General features: G+C 43.0%; 1 protein-coding gene across 1 annotated transcript in view; it reads right to left on the reverse strand.

Moving 5' to 3' along the window:
• The window catches only part of itpr1b (inositol 1,4,5-trisphosphate receptor, type 1b), a 162810-nt gene that overhangs the window by 97047 nt on the left and 48060 nt on the right, over window positions 1-17703 (reverse strand). The window contains exons 34-35 of the mRNA XM_056275415.1: window positions 16428-16548; window positions 16128-16312 (exon numbers count right to left, since the gene is read on the reverse strand). Of these exons, the coding sequence (XP_056131390.1) occupies window positions 16128-16312; window positions 16428-16548 (306 nt within the window). The remainder of the gene's footprint in view (window positions 1-16127; window positions 16313-16427; window positions 16549-17703) is intronic.

The following is a 17703-nucleotide window of genomic DNA, read 5'->3' on the forward strand; positions in this document are numbered from 1 at the left end:
AGCCGAGCGTCGGAATCGCCATTCTGCGTAACGCTGAAGAGGGTAAAGACATGGCTGAAACCCCGAAGTATAGGGTGACCATCCGCTTGGGCCCCAAGACCATCGAATGGGATGTGTTCGTCGCGCCCATCCGCGACCCCTTCCTCCTGGGCCTAGATCTCATGTTGGCCGCTCATGTCACTGTATCCGGGGGAGGCCAGGTCTACGTCGAAGGGGAGCCAGTGGCCACAGTTATCGTGGGTACGTCCGTGGGGGAGTACGCCGTCTCTCGCGTACTGCTGCAGGACTCTTTGACACTATCAGCGGAGAGCGAGCAGGACGTCTGGGGTGTGGTGGAAAGCCCCAAGGCAGGTATCTCCGCCGTCCTGGAGCCTGCTGGCCTCACCGAGGGAGTTTCATCTGGCAGTGTGTTGGTCAACGTTGCCCCACACGTCCCTGTGCGACTGTGTAACCTGATGCCGAAAGAAGTTAGGCTGAAGAAAGGAGCCTGCCTCGGCGTGCTAGTGGAGGCGGAAGAGGAGCTTCAGGCCCCACAAGAGGACGACATGAGCCGAAAAAATGAACCAGCCACAGTCCGACGGATGGAGTCGTCACCAACTATGGGTCTGCCCGACCATCTGTCGTCCCTGTATGAGTCCGCCAGTGAAGGGTTGGATGAGGATCAGCGGAGGGCCCTGCAACAACTCCTGATTGAACACCAGGGCATGTTCGCGGCCAGTGACGCGGACCTGGGGCGCTTCGATGCGGTCCAGCACCGAATCAACACTAGCGAAGGCCAACCTGTCCGACAACCGGCTCGGCGCACGCCCCTGGGCTTTCAACAAGAAGAGGAGCGGCACCTGAAGAGCATGCTAGAGGCTGGAGTGATTACACCATCCACTTCGGAATGGGCCTCTCCAGTGGTGTTAGTTAGAAAGAAGGACGGAGGTGTGCGGTGGTGCATAGATTATAGAAGACTCAACGACCTGACTCTCAAAGATGCATATCCACTGCCGCGGATCGAAGAGTGTCTGGACACCTTCGAGGGGGCCACTGTATTCTCGACTTTAGATATGCAAAGTGGATATTGGCAGATTGGAGTGCACCCGGATGATCGTGGAAAGACAGCCTTTATAACACGCTATGGGCTGTTCGAGTACACCCGAATGCCCTTCGGGCTGTGCAATGCGCCCGGCACATTTCAACGTGCGATGGAGGTGGTGTTGAGAGGGTTACAGTGGAGACACCTGCTTGTATACCTCGACGACATCATTGTGCTGGGGCGTGGAGTCGAAGAGGGTCTGCAGAGCCTGGGGAAGGTCTTGGAGCGCATCCGGGCGTACGGTCTCAAACTCAAGCCATCTAAATGCCACCTGCTGTGGAGGGAGGTCCTGTTCTTGGGGCATGTCGTGAGCGGAGACGGAGTCAGCCCGAACCCGGAGCTTGTGAAGTCTGTTAACGACTGGAGGACCCCAAGAAACCTCACTGAGCTCCAGGCTTTTCTCGGCTTGTGTAACTACTACAGACGGTTTGTGCGAGGATTTGCCCATCTGTGCAGCCCCCTCTACGAACTTCAGAAAAAGGGGGAGGAGTTTAAGTGGGGCGACACACAACAAGTAGCCTTCGAGGAGTTAAAGGCAAGACTCACCACGGCACCTCTTCTGGCATACCCCACTCGAGATGGACTGTTTCTGCTCGACACTGACGCATCCAACACATGCGTCGGAGCTGTCCTGTCACAGATGCAAGCAGGAGAAGAAAAGGTCATAGCCTACGCCAGTGCACATCTGCAAAGCACACAGCAGCGATACTGCGTCACACGCCGAGAGCTTCTGGCTGTAGTCCGCTTCACACGGCAGTTTCGCCACTACCTGTTGGGCCGGTCGTTCATCATCCGGACGGACCATAACAGTTTGATTTGGCTGTTTCGGTTCAAGAGCCCAGAAGGCCAGCTGGCGAGGTGGATCGAGGAGCTGAGCCAGTACGACTTCAAAATCGAACACCGGCCAGGAGTCAAGCACAGCAACGCGGACGCGCTGTCCAGGTCACCCAAACCCGCCTGTGACTGCTATCATGCTGGGGAGAGTCTGGACTCACTGCCTTGTGGAGGTTGCTCCTACTGTCACCGTGAACACCACCATTGGGCAAGGTTCAGCGACGATGTGGATGATGTGGTCCCGCTAGCGATCCGTCGAACTGACTCGGAAGAGAACACCTCCGGAGCGGCAGAAGAGGGCGTTCCACCATCGGCTCCAGGAGGAGAGGCAGGAGGCCTAACGATGTCACAACCTGTCAATGAACATCAGAATGGTGCTGAAGAGAGTGAACCACCTGCTATCAACTGGTTAGCCCAGTATTCGACCAACGAGCTAGCGGAGCGCCAGAGGGGAGACGCCGTGCTAGCGAAGTTGCACCAGTGGAAGGATGAGGGGAAGCTACCGTCACAGGAGGAGATGGCGCTGGAAGGACCTGCTGCACGGAAGTACTGGTTGGTCTGGACGCAAGTAGAAAGGCGAAATGGAGTCCTGTACTACCGCTGGGACGAAGGAGCTGACACGCCATCCATCCTCCGTCTCATTGTTCCAACAGCGCTCCAAGAAGAGGTCCTACGTTTGTGTCACTGCGCCCTGCTGTCCGGTCACTTGGGCCGTGAGAAGACCTACCATCGAGTTCGCAGAGAGTTCTACTGGGTTGGTCTGACTGACAGTGTGAACCAGTTCGTCCGACGCTGTCCTGAATGTCAGGCGTGTAAATCCTCTGGAAGAACAGGCAGAGCTGCCTTGCAGATGTACCAGGCCGGCGCTCCTATGGACAGGGTTCACATCGACGTGGTTGGACCGCTCCCAGTATCCAAGATGGGGAACCGATACATCCTTGTGATGGTGGACCAGTTCACGTGCTGGGTGGAGGTGGCCCCGATCCCCGAGCAAACTGCAGAGATCACCGCTCAGAAGCTGCTACAGGAGTTCCTCTCCAGGTTTGGAGTACCCCTGGAGATCCACACAGACCAGGGACGCAACTTCGAGAGTGCCCTGTTTCGTGAGCTCTGTGAACTTCTCCAGGTGGCCAAGACCAGAACGACCCCCTACCATCCTGCGTCGAATGGTCAAGTCGAGAGGTTCAACCGAACTCTCCTGCAAATGATCCGCTGTTACGTGGGGAAACACCAGAGCGAGTGGGACCAACACCTCCACCTCCTCGCCGGGGCTTACCGCAGCTCACCCCATGCCTGTACGGGTTACACACCAAACCGGATGATGCTTGGGCGAGAAGTCAACCAGCCGCAAGGACTCACCCTGAGGGTGCAGGAAGCCAACGTTCATCGCACTTCCCCAGCCGAGTACGTTGCTGACCTGGAGGCGAACATGCGGGACACCCACGAAGTGGCGCGCCAGCATCTCCGTGCTGCCCAGCTCAGGAACAAGAAGGACCACGACCTACGTGCTCGACAACGCACATTTCACCCTGGAGATCTAGTGTATGTCCGGGACGACACCAGGAAGAAGGGTCAATCTCCAAAGTTGAAGCCACGGTGGAGGGGTCCCGGCCTCATCACAGAGAAGATGGGAGACGTCTTGTACAGAGTCCAGGAAGGTCGTAAGGAGAGAGTCCTCCACCACGATCGACTGCTACCCTACCTCTCAGACGACGTGCCGGTCTGGATTCAGCGGAGGCGCCATGCTCTGTTGTCTGCTCCAGCACCAGCCATAGGGCCGCAGGAAACACCTGAAGGAGGTCCTCCCGCTGCTGACATGGAGGAGCCGGGGGCGCAGAGAACAGAGGAGTACGAAGGAGTGACAGAGCAGGAGGAGATCGATGAAGACCTTGATCTCCGGCTGGAGGACCTGTTCCACGCAAACGACGATGGAGGACCCAGCACACCAGGCTCCCCGGCTCGGTTCCAGCTGCTCCAACACACTGCTGCCAGCTACTCTTCAGGCGAGTCGACAATCACCCAACGTCGTGGGACAGCAGCCTGTGCTCCGGGCGGGCAGTCCAACGCCCCTGACCCAGAAGGAGACGAAGCCGACGCCGCTGAGTCCCATCTCCCGTACACCACCAGACAGGGCCGGCCAGTCCGGAGGCCCGCCTGGCTCCTAGACTAACTTTGACGGATGTGACTAGTTGACTTGGGGGTTACTAGGCTAGTCACAAGACTCCAGTATGGATAGCGACCACCCACATTTGTTTGACGCCCTTTGTTCCGGGCCTAGTTCATTTCGCGGGTGTTCTGTCCCGTTTATCGTGTTAGATTAATCAGACTGATCTTTGTAGTCTGTTGTTCATTTATGTTGAAGGGACTCAACAGTGCTGGAGGGGGGCAGTGTAGTGGGAAATGCCTGAGGATGTACTTGGAATGTTGCACTGGGCTCGTGCAGCTAGAGGACCAATCACAGGTTAGCTCGCGCTGTCACAGACGCAACTATATTAGACACCGCGGGAGAGACAAAGCGCCAGAACTGTTTAGTAACCATATCGTAGACTGTCACCTTAGCGTGGGATAGAGCAGGGAAACCTAGCGTATCCTGGGCTAGACAGTAGATACGGTGGCTAGCAGTGGTAGTGTTAGCAGCAGACTGCCTCGGTACCTGTAGCTAGCTGACTACCCCCGAGAGCTTCCCCAGAGAGACTGAGAGAGACATTCACCCGGTCACACCGGAGCCAGAGTACAGAGAGAGACACGCACCCCGGAGAGCAGCCATCCATCTCCCGCCCCGCCTAGAGCTCAGCCGCCCTGTTCCATCACCAGCCCTGGCCCCAAGGTGAGCTTGCTAACCCATTAGCACACGGCTAACTAGCTAACTAGCAGGCTAGCCCTAGCATTGGCGCAGCTATCTAGCTAACGGTGGTGAAGCCCGGTTTGTCGCACCTAAAAGTCCCCGCCTCCATCCATAGTTATCCGGGCTATAGAAAAACCGCGACACTATCCTACATAGCCTGAGTCTAGCCCACCATTAATCTCCCCCTACACAACGGCAACAATATTAATTTTTACCTGTAATAAAATGTCTCCCACAAATCCAGTCATGAATGGATGGTTTCAGCACAAGCAAGTCCTCCTGGCAATTTCACTAACTTTGTAACGTTAGCAGTGCTCTACGTCCGTTTTACCCTCTGTACCCACATACTTTGCTGGGTAGATTTAGATTTATCTGATGGTAAACGGAAAAAGCCTAAACACTTGTTTGCCGGGGTACACTTGGCATTACAGCCCCACACACAGCATGATTTCGGCATTTTGAAAATTAATTTGTCTGTTCAACTAGTGCTATCTAACCATTATGTACGTTAGCTACTAGGCACTACCCAGCTACTAGAATCCACCCGGAAGTAGCTTGGCGCTCTTTGTTTACAAACATTCTGATCTCTCCTATAAAGCCTTTGATGTGGTACAGCATCCTTTTATCTTCAAGGCGTTGGAGCTCTGTGGTTTTGGAGAGAACTTCAGGAATGTAATCAAATACTTTTATAGTGGCACTAATAGCTCAATATCTTTATCGGATGGTACTTCCCCTCGATTTACAATTAACAGAGGTATAAAACAAGGTTGCCCAGTCTCTCATTTACTCTTTTTAGTTGTAGCGGAAATACTCACGATTTTTTTTTATCAGAAACTCAGATATTGCGCAGTTGAATGTATTTGAGAACCAAATAATCGTAAGTCAGCTGGCAGATGACACAACCTTGTTTTTGAAAAATGTTAAGCAGGTTCCATAGGCTATTCAACTTATAGATTTATTTTCTAAAGCATCTGGTTTACAATTGAACTTGAAGAAATGTGAATTACTAGCTATACATAACAGCCACCTTCTGGCAGCATATGGTATCCCCATTAAAAATTCCTTTAAATACGTAGGCGTGCATATTACAAAGGAGACTAAATTAAGTGAAACTTTGAATATACGGAACAAAGTGGATAAATGTAAATTTACGATTAGATGGTTGAACAGAGATCTTTCTCTTTTTGATCGCATATACGTAGCAAAGATGGAAAGTTTATCAAGGTGCATTTATCCAGCATGTTCTCTTTCCATATCAAACAAAGCGATAAAAACCTTTAACAAATTGAACTTTGATGACATTTGGAAAAGAAAATCTCAACCATGGTAAAAAATGACAAAGAGGGCAGTCTACAGGGTCTTGACTTTGACTGTATAAATGGAACTCTAAAGATTAAATGGTTAACGTCCTATCTTGTAAACAACAACAGCTTTTGTTATTGTGTTCCCAGGGAAGTTTTTGAAATGATCGGTGGAATTGATTTTCTTTTACGATGTGATTTTTCTGTTCAAAAGTTACCTATAAATTTATCCTCATTCCATTCACAAGTGCTGTTATATTGGAAACTATTGTACAAACACAATTTCACACCACATGATGTTCCTATGTGGAATTGCAGATTCATTCTTTTTAGAAAAAGGTCTTTATTTTTCAATGAATGGATGGAGAAAGATGTTTAGTCTGTCACCCATTTATTAGATGAATCTGGGAATGTCTTACCCTTTGAGGAATCCTGTTTAAGATTTAATTTCCAGTGCAACCGTAATCAATACAATATGGTTATTAAAAGTATACCAACTACTTTTATTTTATTATATAGTTGCCCGCCCATCCCCCTTCTCTGATGATTGATAGACATGATTTCCCAGGTAAAACGTTGCCAAATAAAGTGATATGTGGTTTCTTCACAAATGACATATCCTATGCAATATAGCAGCTACTCATATTTTCAGCCAGCCTACTTTAAAGAAATTACACATTAACTTCTTAAAATTACCTTTACCTCCGAAAGCAAAAGAGCAACACTTTAAAGTATTTAATGATATATAGCCCTCAGGAGAACTACTTCGACAAAGATTCAACTTTGATCACAATAACTATATTCTGTAATGAAGAAATAGAGACCACAGATCACTTATTTTTCTTTTGTCTTTATAGCAATACTTTTTGGTGTGACATGTATGATTGGCTTGAACCAAGAATCTTTTCTCTTTCCCAGTGTAACAGAAATGAGATTACATTTGGAATTATAATGGAGGATAAGAAAATTGAACTTTTGTTAAATACTCTATTTATGTAAATGTTTTATTCATAAACGTAAATGCATTAAGACACAACCCTTATTGGTGGTCTTTACAAGAGAACTACCACTGTATTGCAAATCACTGAAATTTATGGAAAAGAAAATTGCCAAGAAATTAATGAATATTATTGATGCCTTACACTTATTAGAAGAGACCCTTTATTTTTTTGCTTGTTTTTTGTTTACTTCTTATTTTGCTTAGGTTGTAATTGTGTTTGCACCGTGTGCTCAGTTCTCCTATACAAGATGTATCATTTTGGAAAAAATAAAATTATTTACAAAAAAAGCAACTATAATACATCCGGGATACATCCATGGAACAGAAACACTGTGCTGATGTACAGGAAACCTTACATGCGTCTGTACATGTTGAACTTTAATAAAGCTGTTGTATTTTCAATGCTATACATTTTATCTGTCTCAAGGGTAGTGCCTATTCTGCACGATACCATAATTTAGGAGGACATGGTCGTATCATAACTTATGTTACCATTACATCCTTCACTTTAAAGCACTATCACTAATATTGACGTTGATATTCTAGTATTATTCTGCCACTTTTTTACTTTAATTTTATTTTCTTATTTTAATTTTATTTACCTTCTACTTATTTTATTTATCTTGTTATTTGCTTATTTGCCTCAAGGGTGTTGCCTATTCTGCACAATACCCTAATTTAGAAGGGCATGGTCGTAATCATTATTATACCTTATGTTACCATTACATCCTTCATTTCAAAGCACTATCACTATCATTGACATTTGATATTCGCCCCCTTTTTGTTTACCTTCTACTTATGTTGCTTTTTTATTTATTTTTTAACTAATTCGTGTTTTTTGTTTTTTTAATGAGGTGCTGTCTCTAAAGTACTATGCTTGCATCTAGCATAAGGTTAAGGGTCACTCCCTCAGGGGCGTTCCTGTGAGAAGAGAGATTTTTTTGTTTAGTGTGTTTTTTTCATACTTGTCTTGTTTTATATCTTAAGGACCTAGTAACAGTAGTTGTACATAGTTTTTATTTGGAGAAGGCCACAATTCTATTCTGTAAGGAAATTACATTCAGTTACCATGAACAAGATTGCTCACTCAGCAGGTCATTATGCAGGATAATGGATAGAATATTTATTATGGGCAACAGCAATAAGGATTTAGGATTTAACACCGTTCTAACAATGACTGCATCTGCTGTGAAGTTTCGTACTTGGAATGTGCGAGGAGTTCATCATCCAGTAAAAAGAAAGAAACATTTTAACTTTCCGTAAAAAAGAGGATGTGAAAATTGCTCTGTTACAGGAAACCCACCTTAAAGATGAGTAACATCTTAAGTTAAAACGTGAATGGGTGGGTCAGGTGTTTTTTGTTTTTGTTTTTTTTCATCCTTTACCTCAAACAGTAGAGGGGTTTGCATCTTAATTCATAAATCGCTACCATTTAAGCTTGAAAAATGTCAGAGATAACGGTGGGAAGTATGTTATTGTGAGGGGATCACTGTTTGGGAAAAATATCTCTATTATGAATGTACAGTTGTGTTCAAAATAATAGCAGTCCAACATCACTAAGCAGATCAATCACTGTTTTTGGTAGAATTTATATTTCTACATGGCAAATAACTTACTAGTAGGTGTAGTAGAGTAATAGAAAACCAACAGACCCAACAGTCATGACATGCATGCTGCTAATTCTGTGTAATTGAATCATTAATTGAAAGGGGCGTGTTCAAAATAACAGCAGTGTGGAGTTCAATCAGGGAGGTCATTCAGCTGTGAAAAAGCAGGTGTGAAATGGGTGGCTCTTATTTAAGGACAAAGGCAGCAAATGTTGTACATGCTGGTTCTAGTACATTTCTCTCGGAAAATCTGAGTAAAATGGGTCATTCCAGACATGGTTCAGAAGAACAGCGTACTTTGATTAAAAAGTTGATTGGAGAGGGGAAAACGTATAAAGAAGTGCAGAAAATTACAGGCTGCTCAGCTAAAATGATCTCAAATGCTTTAAAATGGCAACCAAAACCTGAAAGACGTGGACGAAAACGGAAAACTACCATTCGAATGGATCGAAGAATAGCCAAAATGGCAAAAACTCAGCCAATGATCAGCTCCAGGGAGATCAAAGAAAGTCTAAAGTTACCTGTGAGCACTGTAACAATTAGAAGACACCTATGTGAAGCCAAGCTTTCGGCAAGAAGCCCCTGCAAAGTCCCATTGTTGAAAAAACAACATGTGCTGAAGAGCTTGCAGTTTGCCAAAGAACACATTGACTGGCCTAAAGAGAAATGGCGCAACATTTTGTGGACTGATGAAATCAGGATTGTTCTTTTGGGGTCTAGGGGCCGCAGACAGTTTGTCAGATGACCCCCAAACGCTGAATTCAAGCCACAGTACACTGTGAAGACAGTGAAGCATGGTGGCGCAAGCATCATAATATGAGGATGTTTCTCATACTATGGTGTCGGGCCTATTTATCGCATAACAGGGATCATGGATCAGTTTAAATACATCAAAATACTTGAAGAAGTCATGTTGCCTTATGCCGAAGAGGAAATGCCCTTGAAATGGGTGTTTCAACAAGACAATGACCCCAAACACACTGGTAAGAGAGCAGCATTTTGGTTCCAGACCAACAAGATTAACGTTATGGAGTGGCCAGCACAATCCCCGGACCTTAATCCAATAGAAAACTTGTGGGGTGACATCTAAAATGCTGTTTCTGAGGCAAAACCAAGAAATGCAGAGGAATTGTAGAATGTAGTCCAATCGTCCTGGGCTGGAACACCTGTTCACAGGTGCCAGAAGTTGGTCGACTCCATGCAACACAGGTGTGAAGCAGTTCTCAAAAACAGTGGTTATACAATTAAATATTAGGTCAGTGATTCACAGGAAAGCTAAATCTTCAAGCATTTTTCAGTTTATACATAAATGTTTGAGTTTGTAAAGAAAAATGCAGACACTGCTATTTTTTTTTTTTGAACAGCCTAATATTCCTTTTTCTTCACTTTCTGTAAAGGAATAACAAATTTGATAATTTTTTTGTTCATGTTTTGATTTGGAATAGAATGTGCAGTGTTTCCAATGCATTTGCGTGTATGGAAATAAAAGCTATTATAAGGATTTTGAGCTTTACTTACTTTTTTACACACTGCTATTATTTTGAACACAACTGTATATTACCCACCCAACCATCCAACATATTTGCTTACTAAAGCTTTTTCAGAATTTGGTGAACTCGAATGTGAACACTCAATAATAAGTGGAAATTTAAATTGCTTGATGGATCCCCAGATTGATAAGTTCCCAGTGGAGAAACATACCCTACAAAAAGAGCCAGGGCAATAATGGAGTCATGTGAAGAGATGGGATACTTAGATGTCTGGAGAACTTTATACTCGGGAAAGAAAGAATATACTTTTTTCTCAAATGCCCACAAGAGTAGTTCAAGAATAGATTATTTTCTAGCCCCGAAGATGATGCTTTAGTTACTAACCGCTTGCACTATTGGAAGTATCACCATATCTGATCATAGCCCAATGTTTCTACAACTTCTTCAAGAGGGGGATGTGTCTCGTACTGGGACATGGAGATTTGATCCTCAGTTACTCAGTGATCCAAATTTTATTTTATATTCTAATTCCGAATTCAAAGCTTTCTATACAATTAATAAGACACCTGACATTTCCTCCTCAATCTTATGGGAAACAAGCAAAGCATACGCCAGAGGTTTAATAATATCATATGTGAAGAGTAAGCAACGGAAATAACTTGAGGCTCAGAGGGAACTTGAACTTTCGGAATTGGAGAAGGGCTATATTAAAAATCCATCAGAGAATATCTTGAAGGCAATGTTGGCCACCAGAGCTTCACTAAACTCCTTACTTACACACAAAGCCGAACAAAATATTATATTTTGCATAACAGACGTTGTACAAATTTGACAACTAGCCCAGTAAGTACCTTGCCAGGTTTGTGAATAAAAGGCCTGATTCTCAATGCCTTTCATCCATCAAAGACTGCAATGGGCAGAGTAAAACCGATATAGACAGTATCAATAAGGTTTTTGAACAATTGTACAGTCAGTTATATACAAGTGAACAATCCACAGATAATCAGACCTTATTAGATAACTTTTTCTCTGTGTTAAATTTACCTAAGGCAACAGACTTGCAGAGGGAAGAATGAGATAAACGGATTATAGAGCAAGAAATTTTGGACGCTTTGAAAACTATGCAGTCACGCAAGGCTCCAGACCCTGACGAGTTTGGGTGCAAGTTTTATAAGGAGTTCAAATTCTTACTTATAGGACCCCTACTTGAAATGCTAAATGATTGATTAGAGAATGGCTCCCTCCCAAGATCACTTACAGAGGCCAATGTCAGCCTTATCCTTAAAATATGGAAACCCACTAATGAATGCACTTATTATAGGCCCATAAACTTGTTAAATGCAGACTTTAAGCTGCTCTCCAAAACCCTGGCCCTACACTTAGAGAAAGTCTTGCCCTCTATTATAAAGAATGACCAAACAGGTTTTATTACTGGTAGGAATTCTTGTAGCAATATGAGAAGGCTTCTCAGTATTATTCAACTTTCCCAACTTCGTAAATTGGATGCCTTAGCTGTCAATTTGGATGCTGAGAAAGCCTTTGATCGTATTGAGTGGCCCTATTTGTTTTCTACACTTGACGTATTTGGTCTGGGGAAGGGGTTTATCAGCTGGGTGAAGCTTATGTATAATAACCCGTTAACTGCTGTGCTGACAAATGGCAAAAAGTCCTCATACTTCCGCCTGGGTCGAGGATCAAGGCAGGGCTGCCCCAGTTCTCCTTTATTATTCGCAATAGTTATCAAACCTCTGGCGGAAGCTATTAGATGCTCCTCCTCTGTCTCATGTGTTTCGGTTGGGAACAGGAACTATAAAATTTAATTGTATGCGGACGATATCCTGCTATTTCTTACTAACCCAGATGTATCCATGCCTGCAGTCTTGAATCTGATAAGTAATTTTAGCAAGTTTTCAGGCTTCAAAATTAATTTCACCATGTCAGAGGCACTCCCCCTGGGTGGTCTTAGAGATTTACCTCCTCCCTTATCCTGTCCATTGAAGTGGTCACCTAAGGGCTTCACTTACTTGGGGATATATATAACCCCTTCACTACAACAGCTGTATGATGGACAGATATCATTAATTAAAATAAACATTCTTCCAAGGTTTTGTTACTTCTTTCAGATGATCCCAATTCTATTTAAAACTAAAGTGATTAAAGAAATAAATAGGCAATTTAGCCCCTTTATTTGGAACAAGAAGAAGCCTCATATAAGGATAGCTAGACTGGGGAGGCTGCAGGAGATGGGGAAGGGGAGCTTGTCTGTCCCTAACATCGGGCTTTACCAACTGGCCTCACAGTTACATTATATTGCTGAATGGGTAAAGAATGATTCAGAATCTATATGGCTAGCTCTAGACTCATCATAGATCAATACATCATTGGTGGTACTTCTGCTCACTCTTGAACGGAAAAAAATTAAAAGTATCATTGGGAATAATATCATTATAAACTCAACATTAAAATGACTATTGGAAGAATATTGTGGATAAACAATCTTTGGTGATCAACTTGGAAAATATCCTTTGTGTCTACTTTCTGCTCTGCCAAGCAAACTCGTTAAAAGATCCTACTCCAAAAGGTTTTTATGTGTTCTTTCTTTCTGTGCAAGAAAGAATATCGCGTTGAAATGGACAGATCAAAAGCCTCCTACAATAGCAGGTTGGCATAAGGTTATATTAGAATTTATACCTATGGAATATTTGACTTACAGAGCTAAGTGTAAGGTAAATGTATTTAATAAGATATGATCCCCTTTTCTAAACTACATACTAGGTCCAAAGTTCGCAGCTATTGTACTAAAGGGTTTAACAGACTGCAAGAGAGACATTTAATACCATGGGTTGATGTGTGTATAAATGTTTCGCTTTGGATTTTGTACTCTGAGGCACAAGATGTCCTCTTCTTTTTTTCTCTCCTTATTTTATCGTTGCTGTTGCTCTAAATTCAAACAGTAGCTGAATGTCGCTATGTAGGAGTGGTAGTGTCCACCCTCCCTCCTTTTTGTGGCCTTCACTTCTCTTGTTTGTTGGTGTTTTTTACATGTATGTTCTAAAAGAAAAAGTAAATAAAGATACTGTTTAAAAAATAATAATACACATATATACACACACACACACACACACACACACACATATATATATATATATATATATATATATATACACACACACACACACACACACACATATATATATATATATATATATATATACACACACACACACACACACACATATATATATATATATATATATACACACACACACACACACACATATATATATATATATATATATATATATATATATATATATATATATATATACAGTGCATCCGGAAAGTATGCACACCCCATCACTTTCCCCACATTTTGTTATGTTACAGCCTTATTCCAAAATGGATTAAATTCCTTTTTTTTCTCATCAATCTACATACAATACCCCATAATGACAAAGCGAAAAAGGTTTTGTAGAAATTTTTGCAAATTTATTAAAAATAAAAAACTGAAATATTGCATGTACATAAGTATTCACACCCTTTACTCAGTACTTGGTTGAGGCACCCTTGGCAGCGATTACAGCCTAAAGTCTTCTTGGGTATGAAGCTAGCTTGGCACATCTATATTTGGGGTATTTCTCCCATTCTTCTCTGCAGATCCTCTTGAGCTCTGTAAGGTTAGATTGGGAGCGTCGCTGCACAGCTATTTTCAGGTCTTTCCAGAGATGTTCAACGGGGTTCAAGTTTGGGCTTTGGCTGGACCACTCAAGGACATTCCCAGACTTGTCCTGAAGCCACTCTTTCGTTGTCTTGGTTGTGTGCTTAGGGTTGTTGTCGTGTTGAAAGGTAAACCTTCGCCCCAGTATGAGGTCCTGAGTGCTCTGGAGCAAGTTTTCATCAAGGATCTCTCTGTACTTTGCTCCATTCATCTTTCCCTCGATCCTGACTAGTCTCCCAGTTCCTGCCGCTGAAAAACATCCCCACAGCATGATGCTGCCACCACCATGCTTCACTGTAGGGATGGTATTAGCAAGGTGATGAGAGGTGCCTGGTTTTCTCCAGACATGATGTTTGGCATTCAGGCCAAAGACTTCAATCTTGGTTTCATCAGACCAGAGAATTTTATTTCTCATGGTCTGAGAGTCCTTTAGGTGCTTTCTGACAAACTCCAAGCGGGCTGTCATGTGCCTTTTACTGAGCAGAGGCTTCCGTCTGGCCACTCTACCATAAAGGCCTGATTGGTGGAGTGCTGCAGAGATGGTTGTCCTTCTGGAAGGTTCCCCATCTCCACAGAGGAACGCTGGAGCTCTGTCAGAGTGACCATCGGGTTCTTGGTCACCTCCCTGACCAGGGCCCTTCTCCCCCGATTGCTCAGTTTGGCTGGGCAGCCAGCTCTAGGAAGAGTCCTGGTGGATCCAAACTTCTTCCATTTACGAATGATGGAGACCACTGTGCTCTTCGGGACCTTCAAAGCTGTAGAATTTTTTTTGTATCCTTCCCCAGATCTGTGCCTCGATACAATCCTGTCTCGGAGGTCCACAGACAATTCCTTTGACTTCATGGCTTGGTTTCTGCTCTGACATGCACTGTAAACAGTGGGACCTTATATAGACAGGTGTATGCCTTTCCAAATCATGTCCAATCAATTGAATTTACTACAGGTGGACTACCCTGGGACTTTCTTGCTATGAGGCAACCGCACTAACCACTGTGCCACCTTAATAGTTAATTTAAAAATGAAAAAAAAAACCCAGTTCACTGACAGTTGAGCCTACAGCTCTCATTCCCTTTTAAAGCAGTTGGAAATGCTGAATGGTGTATTTTGCCAACAGACTCCTACGCTGGTGAACTGAAAATGACCTCCTCTGGTTGCTGCATGGGTCAGTGCAGGAAAGGTTTTCTATAGGCCAATTCAAGGAAGTCAAAATGTGCAGTACCGTCACCGGCTCCCACTTCCCTGTCACGCTCCCTGTCATGAATTTCATCATAATCTGGTGTTGATTTCATTACTGTAAATGCCATCTGGTGAAGGGGAGGTTGAGATTGAGCTACAAAGAGCTTATGCAACATTATTTGAGAAGAAGTTATTACACATCAATACCAAGTAAAAAAATTAAAGGATTGACAGGATTTACTGTCTTGACTCAGTGTCATCTTTTGAAAATCACTTCCCAAAATGTACTTTATCTTCTAGCATATCTTAAGTATTCGTTATTGTTATTATTATTATTATTCACTCCTCTTTTTTATCAATCTTACATTATGTTTTGAACCACCTTTTTAATTCTATTTTAATAATCTTACTATTTCTCCCTATTAATGCTTCCGTTAACCACTTGAACTCTGCTTGAAAAGTGCTTTATGAACAAAGATTAGTATTACAATTGTTATATTACTATTATTTTGGTCAGGAAATAAATCAGACATTAGACATTGTCTTTTTTTCCAGGAAAACATTTACAATGTTACCTCAGAGTTTGATAGGGTGAATCTGTCACAAAATCACGAACCTAAAACTTCTAGAGAATAATGACTCATAATAGATTGCAAGGAAGGTTGCAGAAAGAAAAAAAAACAGTGAAGACTTTAATATGTTCCCAGGATTTGACTGGAAAGCATTTCCACAGAATTTTGTCTACTCCATTGGTAACTGAAACCATTAGTTAACTCAAGTATGGCTCACTCAACCCTTTGTGATTGAGAAGATGAAGTGATTAGTAATAGACATAAAGATTAATCTGTAAACTTTATCTGCAGATTGACGTAAAGTCTCACCAAATTGTTAAATTCTTGTTGTTCTACCATCAAAATATGTTTAATATGTTCATGCACTCTATGAAAATGTGTTTCTACTAGCAATTGCATGTTGTGGCCCTTATGTTTTATGTTGTCTATAAAAGTGTTGGTATTACTGTTATGGATATCCAGTTTATACTGATAGTTTATGATAAAATTATGCAGACTCTGACCTGTAGCCTCTCTATTATGTTACGGTAGTCCTTGGAAGTGGTCAGGCCAGAGTCTCGCCGTGAGGTGTTCTTGGCCGACAACCTCCAGTTTAAAATGCTCTTCTGCACGACATTATTGGACTTGACAAACAGGTTGTTCACCTGACTGTCGAGGTCCACCGGGATGGCAATGGCCCTGCTCTTAGCTGAATGGAGAGAAGGATGCAATGTTAATCTAATTTATGATATTTACATGCATTTTTTTTTTCAGGATAAAAACATTATTTACAGGACATGTGGTGAATTTTATTCTCATCTTACCCACGTCAGAGAGCACTTTAATGCAGGCCTCCACTGAGGCCTTCTGTAGAGGGTTGAGCCAGTTACAATGGTATACCCTAAACACACCCTGCAGCAGCTGGACAAATACTGGCTGGCGGGTCTAGAAGACAGAGGAAAGAGAAAGATGAGGACAAATGCACTAAAACACGAAGAAAGAAGGGAAAGACAACAGAAGAAATGGAATAATGGAACAAACAGTGAGAGATTTAGAAATGGGACCAAGAATTGAATAACCAATGATGTGACTGCAAAACCTTTTACCATTTCCTGGACTACTTCATGAAAACACAGTAATCAGTGTGTGTTCAACATGTCAGGGATACTACTACACCTAAGGTAAAGGGAACTACAACAGGTCCAGTCAGCCTGTCAGTAATCGTATTGTGATCTAACAAAGTTTATCAGACTACTGGCTAATAAAGATTACTGATTCATCTCTAACACCTTGACCAAAGAACATTCATTGAGCCAGCCAAAGACCTACAGTGAAATATATACCTCAGTTATCTTTCCCAGAATGGACGCCTGTCACGGGAGAAAGATTGTCTTGATTTCATCCCATATTTAAAGATTTCATTATGCAAAATTCTCAGTGTAGACAGGAAGGAGTATTAAATAAAAAAATAAAAATCAAGGAACACTAATCAAGCCAACTTAAACATATATATCACCATAAATATAACAGGCGGTGGATTGATTTAGGATATGTAATACCAAACCACAAACTCGCTCTAGTCGGCATTTCTAAATCTATGGGGGAAAGTGTAATGATTTACAGGTAAAGCAGGGAAAGTGGTGGGCTACAGGACCCCAGCACACCACAGTCACAGTTAAAAGTGGCTGTGTTGCACCAGTGCAGCATCTGCACCATATTCCAGCAAAACATTGTGCAACACTTCTACAGAACTGGAAACAATAGAGTCTGGCTGTGTGCTGACTAAGCCCCCCCCCCCCAAGTAGAAAAAAACAATAAAACAATGAGGATAAACTTTATCAGAGCTTTTCAGTAAGAGACCACACCCAAGGGCTGGGAAACCAACACAGGGGAGTGTCACTGTTACTTACATACATATGACGAGACATCTACACAGAGAGGAAAATGTCATATGTTACAATATATGTGTGCAAGAAGAACTTAAGAATAAATGAACAACAATGGCAAGACTGTAAATATAGTAAAGTTAGATCATAAGGTAAATAAAGTCATTTAATCTAAGGCTGGTCATTTAATGTGTGAATGTTCTGCCACAGTCTA

This window comes from Lampris incognitus, chromosome 2, assembly GCF_029633865.1.
Source record: "Lampris incognitus isolate fLamInc1 chromosome 2, fLamInc1.hap2, whole genome shotgun sequence".
Lineage (NCBI taxonomy): Eukaryota > Metazoa > Chordata > Actinopteri > Lampriformes > Lampridae > Lampris > Lampris incognitus.